The sequence below is a fragment of the Pygocentrus nattereri genome, chromosome 3, assembly GCF_015220715.1.
Source record: "Pygocentrus nattereri isolate fPygNat1 chromosome 3, fPygNat1.pri, whole genome shotgun sequence".
NCBI classification, from domain to species: domain Eukaryota; kingdom Metazoa; phylum Chordata; class Actinopteri; order Characiformes; family Serrasalmidae; genus Pygocentrus; species Pygocentrus nattereri.
The window spans coordinates 29,126,154-29,141,737 of record NC_051213.1 but is presented as its reverse complement, the minus strand read 5'-3'; the positions used below and the strand labels follow the sequence as shown (position 1 = coordinate 29,141,737).

Here is a 15,584-nt window from a genome sequence, read left to right as displayed (position 1 = left end):
GCTCTTAATTAAACGTAGCAAGCAATCTAGCTTACTATCACGGACATGAAGCAAGAGCATTCGAATATCTCACAGAGAAACCATACTATTACTTTGTGTTATTTATAGGAAGCACCCTAGAGCTTTTTTGCTCGTGAAAATCACTACTGAAGTGGGAAACATTCAAGTAACTTCATTGATTTTTAAATTCTTGATCAATTGATCATGAACAAATGCCAGACATGTATTTGATTATATTTTTGAATAACCACAGACTTACCTAACATGCACCCCCATTTATCCTTAGTGATTTCCTTCTGAATCTGGGCCTACCATGTTGTTTGTGTTGCACACAATCTATTTCATTAAAAAATCTTTTTAAAATCTTTTGAGCAAATGCTCAGATTTTTGAACAAGCATCATAGAGACGTGCTTCAAACTGGTTACCAGGCAAACAAATATTTTTTAGACTTCATATTTATATTAACATATTGACGCCATTGATTATCATGACTGATCTGGGTTATTTTCCATATTTAGAAAAAAATGACCAAAATATACTTCATTAAGTCTTAATTCATTAATTAAGATTTCAAGGAATATGTTGTTGCTGTCAGAACAAGATGTTGAAATCCAGTTTTTTGAGATGCATGAATCAATAAATGAAATTATCTTGAACTTGACATAAAATCTTGTTACATTAGTGTACGTTAAAGTTAAAAATGCTGTTTCCATTTGGGAGGTGTTTTTCTTATGACAGAGATGATATATATTTTGTATAACATTATCCGTACATGCTGTTCTATTAGCACTCCTGCAGTGCACAATGTGTACTGGCTTATATTGTCCAATTCGGCACTATAAGTATAGCTTTACTATCCGACAATGCACTATAAGTACAGTTTTACACTGTCCAATACTGCACATTAATTATAGCTTTACACTTCCCAGAACGGCACTGTACGTACAACTTTAAACTGTTTAATACTGCCTTTGAACTAAAACTTTACACTGTCCAAAACTGCACCACGTGTACTATCTTAACTGTATGTCACCGTTCTGCTGCCAGTGTTTATCTGAGATCATAATGTCTGCCAGAGAAAGCTGTTCGTTATGCTGTACTGGTATAAGGATACATTTGAACTGAACTCGTTTTACACTGCTGGTCCCAACAGTCAGTCCTTTGCTTTATATGTTTGTATAAATGGCCTGGTAACTAAAATACATATCATGATCAAATATAGTACTGTCACCCTCTACTGCATTTCATATCTGTCCCTATGACATTTATAGAACAGGTCTGATTTAAGATGACTATTTATTGTTTTACTGCATCACTAGGCACAGACTATCAGTTGTGAGTAAGAGGTTATGCTAGCCCAAATGCAAAACACACTTCACAATAAATACGTTGATGTAAGACAATACGTTATCCAAACCCACAGATTAGTCAGCTTGGTTGACACATTACAATGACCTATAATAATGGTCTGATGCCCTTTGGAACCAATTTATTTATTACATTTTAATTCCTAAATTTGCATCCAGCTTTATCCCTCTTGATACAGCAAAACTACAGCTGTAACAGTCAAATGTATGGACACAGCTATTCACTACAAGTTTTACTTTATTTTTACTGTTAATTAATAACATAACTATCAATGCATCGTGACCATATAAAAAGAAATCAGCACAATATGTGATTATTGTGCTAATAATTGATATTATTATAATAATTGATATGAGATTGTAGCATTTTAAAATTGATACAGTTGCATCACCACATTAAGATCAGTACATCTTGATGCATCAATATATTTTTACACCCCTGTCTCCCAACTGAGATCACATCAGGACCCCCACCTGCACATATACTGATAAGTGCCTCAAATCTTTCAGAGTATAACCTACAGAGCATGAAACACAGAGCAATAAGCATATTCTGCAACTTACTGAAAACAGTGCAACAGCTACAGACATGACCAAAGCTGTAACTGAGACGTTTCTGACTTCTGAGTGGGATAAATAACATTAATGGTGAATCACCATACTCTACATCTACTTTGAAAAAAAGAACCTAAAACCAAACAACCGTTTTAAGTCCGATAAGAGTTTTTCCGACCTCAGACAGCTGACGCTGCATGAACGCTTAGCAGTAGGAAGTGGGAAGCTCCGAGTTGGAAAATTCAGTTAAACATTCTTTTGATAGTACCCTATGGATTATTTGCAGAGTCTTTAATTGTAAATTATTTTTGTGAGATCAAAAGTGTTAGGGTTAGGTTTAGGCTTAGTGTTAGATTTTATAGAATCTGTTACATTCAACAAAGTTCAGTTGGGGTCAGTTGCATGATAATATTTTTAGTAAAGTCAACTAATTCAAGTTTACAGTGTATATACTGCATACTGCAAGGCATAGGAGGGCTAATTTAGCTACATTATTGCTTGGTAACTACATGAGCCTTAGTGTCACATTGGCTGTAACGTGAGTGCAAAACTAAAGGAGCAAACTTTAGACACCAAACAAGTCAGATCAACTTTTGTTGGGGTAACGGGAAAACTGTGTGCAGGTCACTACAGCTCTACCCACAGCACAACCTACTGATTAACTGACTCCATATATCAAATATGATATCAAAGTGATACTAATCTAATTTATGACTATTATCTCACTTTCCTATTACATCTTATGTATTTAAACTTCACATATACATGAAATCTATGTTTTCATAAATATTTTGTGTTAATGTTGTGGAGTTACTTTTCAGAGATTCTACTTTTCAAGAGATTTCTGGCACAGTTCATTTTAACAGGAACAGTAAATTACACAATGAACATTAAGACTGCACTGCTCTGAGAATTCATAGCGAAATACAATAATATAATAGCTATTTTTAGAGTGTAAGGTTAAAACATTTATACACTGTAAGGTTAAACACAGGTCAGATTTATAAAAGCAGCTATGAGCAGCAAGGAACGCAAACCAGTCAGTTACTCTCACACCTGCTATAAGCGGCAGGGAACCAGGACATAGAAAGTAGTTTTAGGAAGCATAGCCATGCCTTTTATAGCTTACCCATCTGCATACACAAATGTTGGGTTGTATTTGCAGTTCTCTGGCCTCTGGCCGAAACATGTAGTGGGATTTTTTCGGTCAGCTGTGTTGTAATACACCTGCGTTGAGCTAATTATGTATGTATTTAGCATTCTTAGTAGAACCATGACTGATCTAAATAATTTTCCATGTTAGCTGGTGTTGTGTGATGTGCTGTATCCTGTTTTTGCTGTGCTGTGCTCTGACCCAAACCCTGCAACTGAGATAATGTTCCATTACGTACTGGCCTCACATAAACTCACCACAACCCTCTGATTATGTTCACATGCCAGGTACACAGTCACGACATACAGTGGTAATTCATCGCCATAAAGCAACAGCAAGTAAGAATTTCACCATCTTGCTGTGTCCAGACACAGCTGGCCATGTGGCAGTATTAGCAGCAGCTGTTTGGACCTTTGCAGGAAATAAGGGTAGCTCAGATATCATAGTAATCAGTCAGTTCTTACCAGTATTCAAATGCTCTCAAAAAAGGTGTAAGGTTATGCTTACAGAAGTCAAGAGTTATCACTCATTTTGCCATACTATTAAAATATAAGTAATTAGATATCAGATTGCATCATGAGTTAAGCAATGAAATATTTACATATATATATATATATATATATATATATATATATATATATATATATATATTTTTTTTTTTTTTTTTTTTTTCCATTTGTTCTGATGTCAAACAATGACAAAAACATGGAAAAAATGTAAATGATGTCCACAAAACCAAATCGTAACTTTCCATCTAATCCAAATCACAACAGAACATCTCCATGTCATATTGACGATATGTTTAGAATCTGCACTTTTGACAAAATTACTGTTTTTGTTTCAATAGGGTAAAAGTAATAAATATTTCAGAACTCAGATTTGGAGGCAAGATGCATGCACGCATAATCACTGCATAAGCAATGAGAATTACAAAAACTGGGCAGATATAACACGCTGGGCTAGCCAAAGATGTGTAACCCAGGCAAAGAGTCCTAAATGCCGATCTAAAGAACGAACGCAACTTTGATCAAGGCTCTCAGACTCAACCAAGTGAGAGACTTTGCAAATGCCAAACATAGAGTGAAAGGCTCTGTCTACCAAAAGTCTGAAGACAACCTGCCTATTTCTGAAACCGTTTTTTCACTGTTACTTTTCAGTTAGATAAGTAAAATAGCAGTGTTTCAGTGTTCCAAAAAACAGCTATTTATTAACATATTGGATATATTTTGCAACACTTAGCTTTATATGCAACAAACTGTAATATGAATAGCAGGTTTTGTGTAAATAATGATTAGATTTTTTAAATTTATTTTTACCCCAGGGTGGCTTCAACACCAGAATGGTCTGATCAGTTTGGCAAAATGTAAAAGGATGTTTTTTCTTTCCACAAATCAACTGAATACATGATCACTTTCTGTTGGAATCAAATCATAATAAAGTCTCTCCTTAGTTCAGAGTTTTTTGCACTTTCTCCTGAATTTCTCTGCTTTTTTTAATGTGCTATGATTGAGAAAAATTATTCAAAATTACAGCAGACTTTCGCAATTACCACCAATAATTGATACTTCTTTGGCTTTACCATTGAAATTTGTTAACCCTTTATGAACAGCACTGACTCCACAAATCAGGCTGTATGTGCCTATCTGTGTCAGTAAGCAACTGAACAAATGGCCCTGCCTTTACGTCAGCAGACCAAGTATTACGGGGTAAGATGCTGAAAGGACAGATGCCTGTGTTGATACTTCTTTGTCCTACGTGCTGCAGGATATTGCACAAAGCAGTGGAGCACTGCAGTGAGAAGTACATGTGAGCATAGACTACTTTGGCTGTAGACTCACCTCTCTGTGGTGGGGTCAGAGGAATTTACAGGGTATTTGAGCTCAATGATGGTTCCATCTTTATCCTGTAGCACACCGTGGTTTCCTGTGTAGTACTCCACCAGCTCTGATAATGTAGCAAACTTCTCACCACCATACAGATCATAGTAATCGCCAGTATTCTGGATCCTGATGTGTGTCACGATGTCCCCAACTCTAAGAGAGATAGGAGAGAGAGCCAGAGACAGAGAGAAAGAGCCTTACCAGAAGCTTCTCCTGCCATTCAAACTTTTACACTGCTGTTATGGGACACCACAACAACAACTGCCAATCACACTAACACCTTAAGTTCTCACAAACTTCAGTCTAAATATCTAAATATCTTTTTTATACAAATGACAGCTGAATATGTTATAGAGGTTGTATAAATGTTTGGATATAGTGGGTGGTAAGCATTAAGTAAGAGATATGAAAACATCCTTCCCAACCTGGAAAGCCCAACAAGCCATTCATTTATTCACACACTCCTGTTTGCTCACAAAACTACAGCCAATCTGTTTAATAATAATAATAATAATAATAATAATAATAATAATAATTAAATAACAATGATACAATTTGATAGAAATGAGCACAGATCACACAAAATCAAATCTAACAAACAGATAAGGAGGTACATTTTTTGATGGAGGGAGTTGGTGGGTCATTTTAGTGCATTTAATTCACATAAGTGTAAAACTGGACATACAATGAAGCGAAATGAGTATTCAGTTTTTTTTTTTAAATACACTTCCACTCTGCATATGTACACTCTTCAGATTTACACACATAATGTATTTTAATTTTGTATTTATAAACATCATTCAGACACTCAATATGTATATAAATCAGGTTTTAGATATTAATACTGCAATAACAAAAAAATGTCCCTGCGCTAACTGCCTAAAATGTGTACAGGGGCATTTAGACAAATCAAACTACTTATATTACAACACAATTAGAACTCTTTGACAATAATTTAGCTTATCATGACTGGAGAAAAAGGACTGCATGTTAGATCCCAAGCACCCAATATCCACAAGTATAGAAGGTAGAAGCATCATGACACATGGTAGCTTCTCAGCAGTACTGGGGCATTACAAGTCATCAAATGAAAAATGAATGGCATGATGTGTCGGGAAATATTAGAAGAGAATATCTCATTAGCCAAGAAACTGGGGAAAAGAAGGATGTCTCAACAAGACAACAGGATCAGGCTCCTGTTTTCAATGTGAGTCCATCTGAGAGGAACTGAAGGTTTGCTAAGAGGAATGGGTCAAGATGTAACCATAAGCCTGCCAAAAGCTAATTACTTCTTATTGTAGGTGTCTTGAAGCTTTGCAACAATAGTTTTGCAATGAAGTACTAATGTTATTCATCTGTGGTGTCTTAATACTTTTTCCTTTATCAATTTCATTTTTAAACACACTTATTAATGCTTGTAAACATGTACTTTTTTGTTCATATTATAAGTAAAAAGTCAAAAGACAATATGAAGTGTATATTTGAACTAGAACTATAAATTAAAGAACAAAAACAAGTGTCTGACTACTTCCTCACTGTGTGTATTTGCAAATGTGTAAACTGCTAGACATTTTATCACCTTGGTTTAAAACCACTGCTGCTTATACAGGCATATTAGCAACATTAACACATTCAATTGCAACTAAAACACCTTGTTACCGAGTTCCCACATTCAACTTTATGACCATGGAGAAGTGGAGTGTTTTATGTTCTGCCATGCTTTTTGAAACTAGAATAAGATTAGTGGTGATTTATGAAATTTGTACTAAGTACATAATGTACTAAGATAAGCAATGCATTTAAGGTGAAGGTCTATAGTGTATGGACAGTATGCATAGTACTACAAGCAATTTATAACCCAAATACATGTGCTCAACAATTCAGAACTAGAAAAAACAAGGTTTTTCTATTGGGATAGAATTAGGAGTACAAACATTCAATCAGTGTATTTATTTTGCATTAATATCAATATTAAAGAAATAGTTCTGCAAAAAACAAATGTACACAATTTTCCCTTTACGTCAAATGTAGTTGATCAGCTAAGACACATTTGGCGCCCAAGGTTTGATAACTTTAATGAGGTTTGAGGCAAATACATCTTTTAGGGATGCAAGTCTTACGCAGCCAATAAAAAAGTTTTTAATGCATTTATCTTCGCAGAAAGTGTGTCAGTAAAACACTACATAATGTTATAATAAATACAAATAAACATAAAAATAGTTTTAAAGTTTTAAAAAGTTATTATCTTGGTTAGCACAGTACAGATAAAAGACACGGGTTTGGTTCCTGACTTCTTGCTGCTACCTCAACTAGAGAAAATTGTTAAACTAATGGGTACAATAGTTTGCTGTTTAATTTTTGTTTGTTGTATTTTTAAGTTTGTGTTGTTTTCTGAACAAATAAATGATTTCTGCTCAGATAAATGGCTTTACATATTGTTTACTCAGATGCCAATGACTTTTGCAGAGCATTGAACATCTTTGACCAAGCTGAATCTGCAGGCCTCAGCAGACAGGCACATGTAAGGACCAAGCTGGTCCAGAGCAGGACATCAGCAGAGAAATCAGTAGAACAGCAGTGTGTCTTTATCCATGTAAGATAAAAGGACAGAAGGGAGGGCAGAGAAAGAGAAATCTCCATGGCTGAAAGTCATCAGATCATTTCTGTGTAGATCTCTCAGTGAACAAATATAAGCATGCCGCGTTTCAGCCAGCCAACAACCCCACCCTTCTCAAGACACAACAAATCTGTGGTTTCTGAAAAAATCTAAACAGCCGTTGTGCCTGAGCCGTGTTTAAAGTGTCATGGTAAAGACTTTAAGGTCATGGTAAAGTTTTTACAGTCTCAACAATGATGTGTTATTCAGCAAAACACTTTGCATTATCACTGTTTTCATATATTTTGGATGAAGTTCCCAACTCTCGGCTTAAGCCTGAGTCTAGACTAAATTACCTTTTCATTTAAAGTTTGTTTTAAGACTCATTGTCATTTTGTAGAGGTGTTTGAAAACAAAGTGAACAATATAAAGTTCACTCTTAAAATTCCACAAACACATTGCACGCAGATTATGTACGTGGCAGAATGAGACATCTGTCACAGAGTGATGAGCAAACCCATGCTAGTGTGTGAGAATCTTTTAATTCAGTGGTAAAAAATCTTTTAATTGAGTGGTACACAAGCATTGGCGCATAGGTATTTGGCTGCCCATGAGATATGCTCATCATGTCCACAGACTGTGGTCAAAAGGATGCATTCATATTTTTAAAATTACAAAAGCCTACAAATATTCAGGCTATATTTCAAATAAAAACTTGAACCTAAATGAACCTAAAACCTGCTTGCATTTTCCACAACAAAGAAACATGCCCATGTAGTTCTGCAGAGCCATGAGGACGAAGCATAGCTAAGCTAGCCTACTTACTTATAGTCTTTAAAGGTAGTGCAAGCAACATTTTTATTAGAGCAACCAAAAAGTATTATTTTGAACCATTAATTATTTATACAATGGTGTAGGTCTAACATCAGCAATGTAGGCTCATAAAATCTGTATGTTCAAAAGTTGTAGCAGATCACTCAAGTTCCAAAACATGATTTTAAATAAAATCTAATTGATTACAGGCTTTTAAAGGCAATATTAATTATTAACAAAGCCAGACAAGGATGAGAATCACTGGTTTACATAAATCACAAGTTATGTTGCCTATAATAATGCTCTATAATGGTGCTCCTGAATTTCCATTGTAGGGAAGAGTGATTAGGAGGCCAGTTCAAACACAGCAACAGACACAGTAAAACGTGCAAGAAAAAGGAAATTATTCCTCAAACCGCTCCCGCTCACCCTGCCACAGTAAAACAAACCACTTCCTACAGCAATTGCAGAGGGCTAACAGCTGGAAAGCTACACATCAGGAATCCAATGACCAAAATGATGTTTTGCGGTCTAGCAGACAAAAGCCCACAACACAACAGCAAAGATGACCACTACAGCCACCACCGCCCAGCACTGCAGCAGCTAAAACACGGCAGCAGAGACACTAGGCCCCTCTCAGCCTAGTCCTGATGCACCAGTCTCTCAGCTAAAAGCATTAAAATTTCAGTTGGGGTGTGTTACCTCACAGATAAAGAGAAATCCCCAACATTCTTCTTGCTGGGCCTGGCCAGGAAGCTGCCGTGAACTCCATGGCTCTTCAGAAGCGTCTCTGCTTCTAGACCAGACAAATCTCTATGGAACCACCTGGAAAGCACACACAGAGTTCTGAATGTTATCCAGTACATCACAAATTGCAAGTTTTAGAGTTAAAATCTGACTCCCCTCTCTCGCACATCTGATATGTACTTTTTTCTTTTCTCCACAGAGAACCATTTGTTTGGAAGATGTTCATTTTTGCATTTCATTCACAGGTGAGAGTTTGCGGCAAATGTGAACCTGGAGGACCTGATGACGTGAATGTGTTCTGATTTCAGCTTCACGGCCCCCAAACCACACACTGCACTATAAATACACGTGCATGTGTGACCACACCTGTCCAGTTCCCTGGGGGTGCGTGTACTCTCTCTTTTGCGCACTCACATGCACTCATTCACTTAATAAGCAACTTCAGCTATCTTTTTAAAAGGGGAATTGCACAATAGAAATCATCTGCTGTGGTGAGCAGCGTGTGACAAAAGTAAAACTGAAAAAAGGAACATGAAGGAGAAACAAGAGACAGAGAGAGAGAGAGCGATAGATAGAGAGAGAGAGAGAGAGAGAGAGAGAGAGAAAGAAGAACAACTTACCGAACCATGTTTTTCTTTCACACTCTGCCAAGCCCGACAGGAGAGGAGAGAAGAAACGTTTTATAACTTTAGGCACCTAGACGAATAAGTGAGCAAGTAAGTAAATAAATAACTAACAATCAAATCCTAACACTCTGTCTGTCACTCCCGCTGAATATCACAGTGAGAGAGAGAGAGAGAAATTGAAGCAGAGAGAAACAGAGTCAAAGACGGATAAGGAGAGACAAATAAACAAAATAAATAAATTTTGCTATTACTTCAGGCATACAAACAAATAAATACAGTCATCCTATCTGTAGTGACTATCAAACCCCAATGTTCTGTCTCTCTCTCTTTTCCTCTGTTCATCCAACCTGCCCTCTACAGCATCTCTCAAAAAGTATAAACCACTAGCTGTGCTCTCTCTCTCTCTCTCTCTCTCTCTCTCTCTCTCTCTCTCTCTCTCTCTCTCTCTCTCTCTCTCTCTCTCTCTCTCTCGCTCGCTCGCTCGATCGCACTTCTCTGTCTTATGCCCACGCACTTTCAGGTGAAATATAAACACACTTACTCTCTTCAGCTCTCTGAAAACCAGTAACTGTCGACAGCCCACTCTATTTAAGCCCTCTGTCTCGATGGCCCTCCCTCTGCTTCTCTTTCTCTCTCTCTCTTTCTTTCTCTACTCTGTCACACTCAAGCTTCTTCCTTCCTTTTTGTGGCTTTTTTTGCAAAGCAGTGAAAGCGATCACAATGATGGGGGATACCATTTAGCATAGAGGTTTCTGAAGCCCCATATTCTCTCATCTGAGCTTTACCTGCCGTCCCTCTGTCCACACTGTCCAGTACGCTATGAGCCAAAGTGACGTCACTGCTGCTCGTAGGACTTTTACAGAGCACGACCTTTGTAGTGAGAGAGAGATAACAGAAAGTAAAAAAGAGGAGCGAGTTTCCCTCAAACTTTTTATTTGTTTATGACTGATGTTTTAAATAACTTATTATATATATTCCTCCTATTTATGTTTATGTTAACTAAGAAACAGTAACGAAACATGTAAACTGTAAAACTTGTGCCAAAATGCATTGATAGATTGAGAGAGACCAATGTGAAATACATTACCCTCAGTCACAGAGTGCAAGTACCGCTGTCTACTTTTCGTTCTGAATCTATCTGTCCTCTTCTTTCAGTCTTTCTCCATCCTTCTCTATCTCTGACACTTCTTTGTCACTCTGCGTGCTTCTGCCGTTCCATTTGCAGCATAACTTGCACACAAAGTTCAACTATAAATTACACTTCCTTATTCCTGTTGCCCTGCAGCAGGCAGCAAGAGTGACTTTCAGTCACAGCTTTTTTCAGAACACACACACACACACACACACACACACACACACACACACACACACACACACACACACACACACACACACACACACCTACACACACACACAGTCTTGAGTAAGCATTACTACATGCAATGTGAGCACACGTTCCTGTGTGTTTTCCATTCTTACCTCTGTTATATTACACAAGAGCACACGTGCAAGACTTCATTTCCCACAGTGCAAAGTGATGTCTGGTATCTAAACAAACAAAGAGGAAACACAGAGGTCAGTTACAATTATATTGCAATGATTTACAACATGTTTTTTTCTGACACACATAGGTGGTTAATCCAGGTGGTTAATGTTTAGATTATAGTCGGGCAGATTATCGTCTACACTAATGAGAGAGAGCAAACATAAAAGTTTGAATTGCAAATGGCAGGTCACTGAACCCTAACTCAGACACTGTGAAGTTTGAATATTTGCAAAATTAGACAAATATAAGCCACAATCCTGTGCTGTCTATAAAACAAGTGCCTTTATAGACCTCTAGCCCACAATGTCTGCATAACCTTCAGCTATTACAGCTGCCTTTAAACACAGAGGGATCATTCAAAAACACACACACTCAAACTCATACACACATGCACACTCATACACACTCAAAACCATAGACTCATACACACTCAAAATATACACTTTCAGACACATACTCAAAAACACACAATCACACACCCTCACACACTCAAAAACACACACACACACAGATACAGTCACACACTCAAAAACACACAGATTCACACACACACAAAACACACTCACACACTCAGACACACACTCACACACTCAAAAACACACACACACACAGATACAGTCACACACTCAAAAACACACAGATTCACACACACACAAAACACACTCACACACTCAGACACACACTCACACACTCAAAAACACACTCAGACACGCACACTCACAGATACAGTCACACACTCAAAGACACACTCAAAAACATACACATTCACACAGACACACAAAAGACACACTCACACACTCAGACACACACTCACACACTCATAAACACACCCAGACACACACACTCACAGATACAGTCACACACTCAAAAACACACACACTCACAGATACAGTCACACACTCAAAAACACACACACTCACAGATACAGTCACACACACAAAAACACACTCAAAAACATACACATTCACACACACACACACACAAAAGACACACACACTCACAGATACAGTCACACACAAAAACACACACTCAGAAACATACACATTCAGACACACACACACTCACAGATACAGTCACACACTCAAAAACATACACATTCAGACACACACACACACACACAAAACACACTCACACACTCAAAAACACACTCAGACACACACACTCATAGATACAGTCACACACTCAAAAACACACTCAGAAACATACACATTCAGACACACACACACACACACACAATCAACATACACTCACACACTCAGACACACACACACTCACAGATACAGTCACACACTCAAAAACACACACTCAAAAACCTACACATTCAGACACACACACACACAATCAACATACACTCACACACTCAGACACACACACACACATATACACTCACAGATACAGTCACACACTCAAAAACACACACTCAAAAACCTACACATTCAGACAACACACACACACTCAAAAACAAACTCACACACTCAAAAACATATAGTCACGCACTCAAAAACACAATGACACACACTCGCACACTCACAGATACAGTCACACACTCAAAATATACACTCTCAGACAGCCACACACTCAAAAACACACTCTCGAAAACATACACATTCAGACACACACACGCACTCTCACACACACACACACACACTCAAAAACACCCGCACACACTCAAAAACAGAATTACACCATCAAAAACATATATCCTCACACACTCAAGAACACATACTCACAGATACAGTCACACACTCAAAAACTCTCTGACACACAGTGCCACACAAAAACAAACACTTATAGATATGCTTACACACACACACATACACACACTCAGATACACCCACACTCACAGATACAGTCACACACTCAAGAACACACACTCAGACACACACACACTCACAGATACAGTCACACACTCAAAAACTCTCTGACACACAGTGCCACACAAAAACAAACACTTATAGATATGCTTACACACACACACATACACACACTCAGATACACCCACACTCACAGATACAGTCACACACTCAAGAACACACACTCAGACACACACATACACTCACAGATACAGTCACACACTCAAGAACACACACTCAGACACACACACACTCACAGATACAGTGGCACACTCAAAAACACTCTGTGACACACAGTGCCACACAAAACAAACACTTATAGGTACACTTACACACACATACACACACTCACACATTCACACATACTAACAAATATCCACACTCATACATTCAAAAGTGCACACAATCACAAATACATTCACACACACACACATGCACAAATACACAGACCTCTAACAAACATCTCTGTCCAACCACAGCACCACTGTAGGTGTGCGTGTGTGTTTGGAGGCAATGGGTGAGAGCCGTCAGCAGCTAAATAAGACCTTCAGAAAACAAGGCCAGTGAATCAGAATCTACACACACACAGACTCACTGACACACATACGCACACACGCACACACACTACTGCAAAAAGGAGTATGGGGGTCATTTAGAAACACACACAGTGACACTTCTGCAACTAAAAAAAAAGAATATTAAGGATGAATGAGTAAGAGAAAGCATGTATATTAGTGAGAGACAAGGACGAAATGATAACCTAGCAGATCGTACAAAAACATTGTACACTTGTTTAGTTATTTACTATAAAGCAGGTGAAGGAGAAAAGTGAGAAATAGAAAGACAGAGAGAAAAGAAACAAGAAATAGAGGGACAGAGATGAAACAATGAATTATCAGACCAGACAATGGGAGTGACAACCTAATAATCAGTAGTTAACCATTCAGTATGAAGTAAACAGTAAGGTCGCAGAAAGATTAAGGGGGAGAGAAAATGGGAGATGGCAGAGAGAGACTGAGAAAAACACACACACACACACATGCACATAAAGAGAGAAAGAGAGAGATAAACAGCAGACACTCACCTACAGGCCGAACTAGACGAATGCAGTGCTGTTCTTTACATAGTGAGTAAGCATGCACAGAGCAGAGCAGAAGGCTGTTTGAGTGAAAGCTTTACAGAGTGGATTTGACTATGAACAGTTTTGAACTGCAGTCCTGTCCTGAGGAACCTTTCATCCTCCACTCGTCCGCTCTCTGTCTGTATCTAAATGTTAGTTGTGATAAGTTATCTGGCAGAATGATTACATTTCTCCACCCTGTAATTTTCCTAAATTGCCATGTTTTGTCTGAGGGCCAGAAAGCGTCCAAATCTTCTTCCCAGTCCACACACACACACACACACACACTCGCCCTCTCACTGCCCAGCCTCCCCCTTGTAAATTCTGTCATTCTGTAACAGGGTGAGATCTTTTTACTGACATTGCTGAGCTTTTCACTCCCATTAGCCTGGAAAACACAGTTAACACTACAGTAAGCAAACGTGCACAGTAACTAGGCACATTAATTAGGTGCAATTTAATTACTATAATTAGTCACATTTAATAAGAGTAATTTATTCAAAGTAACAAATCACATTTATTCAGCGTAATAGAGTAAAAATTACTAAATGCAGTAAACACTTTATCATTGTCTTGTGAAATAAAAAAGTGTTTTTTTACTGATGATTTGGGTTTTGGTGTTTTAAAGACTTACTGAAGTTTTACGTTTTTTAAATGTTGTAACAATGAGATGTTGCTAAAAAATATGAGGTTTTAGTCATGTTTATGCAAATTGTAATTAATGTTAAAATATCTGTAAAATGAGATAATCTGTGCTTATACAGTGCATGGTGATCTTTTACTTATAAACATTCTAAAAATTAATTTAAAAAATGTCAAATTCATTTTTTTGTAAATTTACAGTAAATTGCTGGCTACTAAGTTGCATTCATTTTACAGCTGTTATATAAAAATACAGGAAATTACAATACTTTACTGCTCATTACTGCTTATCATTTTATTTTAAATTTAAAGATCCCTAAAAGAAAAGCATTTAACAGACTTCAGTCCATATGTTGATAGATGATAAATGTACAAAGATGTTCTACTGGACTTCTACAGGAAACACCAGTACTTGAGGGGTTTTTGGACATGATTTCCTTTCCAATATTTCTACTTGAATATGGTTTCAGGGGACTAAAATCCTCTGTCAGTAACTAAATTGATGCGCTCTTGGTTACTCTCCACTTTATTATGCTTTTTCAATGTCTAAATGAATTTCATCTAACATTCTATGAGGTACAAATTCTGTAATACAGCACATAGTGCTACAGTATCTCAAAAGTGAGCACACCCCTCATATTTCTGCAGATATTTTATTCTTTCTTTTCATAGGACACTATAGAAA

At 37.4% G+C, this 15,584-nt stretch overlaps 1 protein-coding gene across 3 annotated transcripts in view; it reads right to left on the bottom strand.

Annotated features, from left to right (window-relative positions):
* Nucleotides 1-14,354, bottom strand: part of ptpn6 (protein tyrosine phosphatase non-receptor type 6) — a 37,735-nt gene extending 23,381 nt beyond the window's left edge. The window contains exons 1-7 of one of the 3 annotated variants that reach the window (XM_037537195.1): nucleotides 14,222-14,354; nucleotides 11,218-11,286; nucleotides 10,826-10,968; nucleotides 10,524-10,608; nucleotides 9,733-9,756; nucleotides 9,068-9,190; nucleotides 4,915-5,109 (exon numbers count right to left, since the gene is read on the bottom strand). In XM_037537195.1, the coding sequence (XP_037393092.1) occupies nucleotides 4,915-5,109; nucleotides 9,068-9,190; nucleotides 9,733-9,740 (326 nt within the window). In that variant the 5' untranslated portion in view covers nucleotides 9,741-9,756; nucleotides 10,524-10,608; nucleotides 10,826-10,968; nucleotides 11,218-11,286; nucleotides 14,222-14,354. Of the gene's footprint in view, nucleotides 1-4,914; nucleotides 5,110-9,067; nucleotides 9,191-9,732; nucleotides 9,809-10,279; nucleotides 10,359-10,523; nucleotides 10,609-10,825; nucleotides 10,969-11,217; nucleotides 11,287-14,221 lie in introns of those variants that run through there. The other 2 variants (XM_037537194.1, XM_017724457.2) reach the window with 2 other exon arrangements.
* Nucleotides 14,355-15,584: the final 1,230 nt, after the last annotated feature.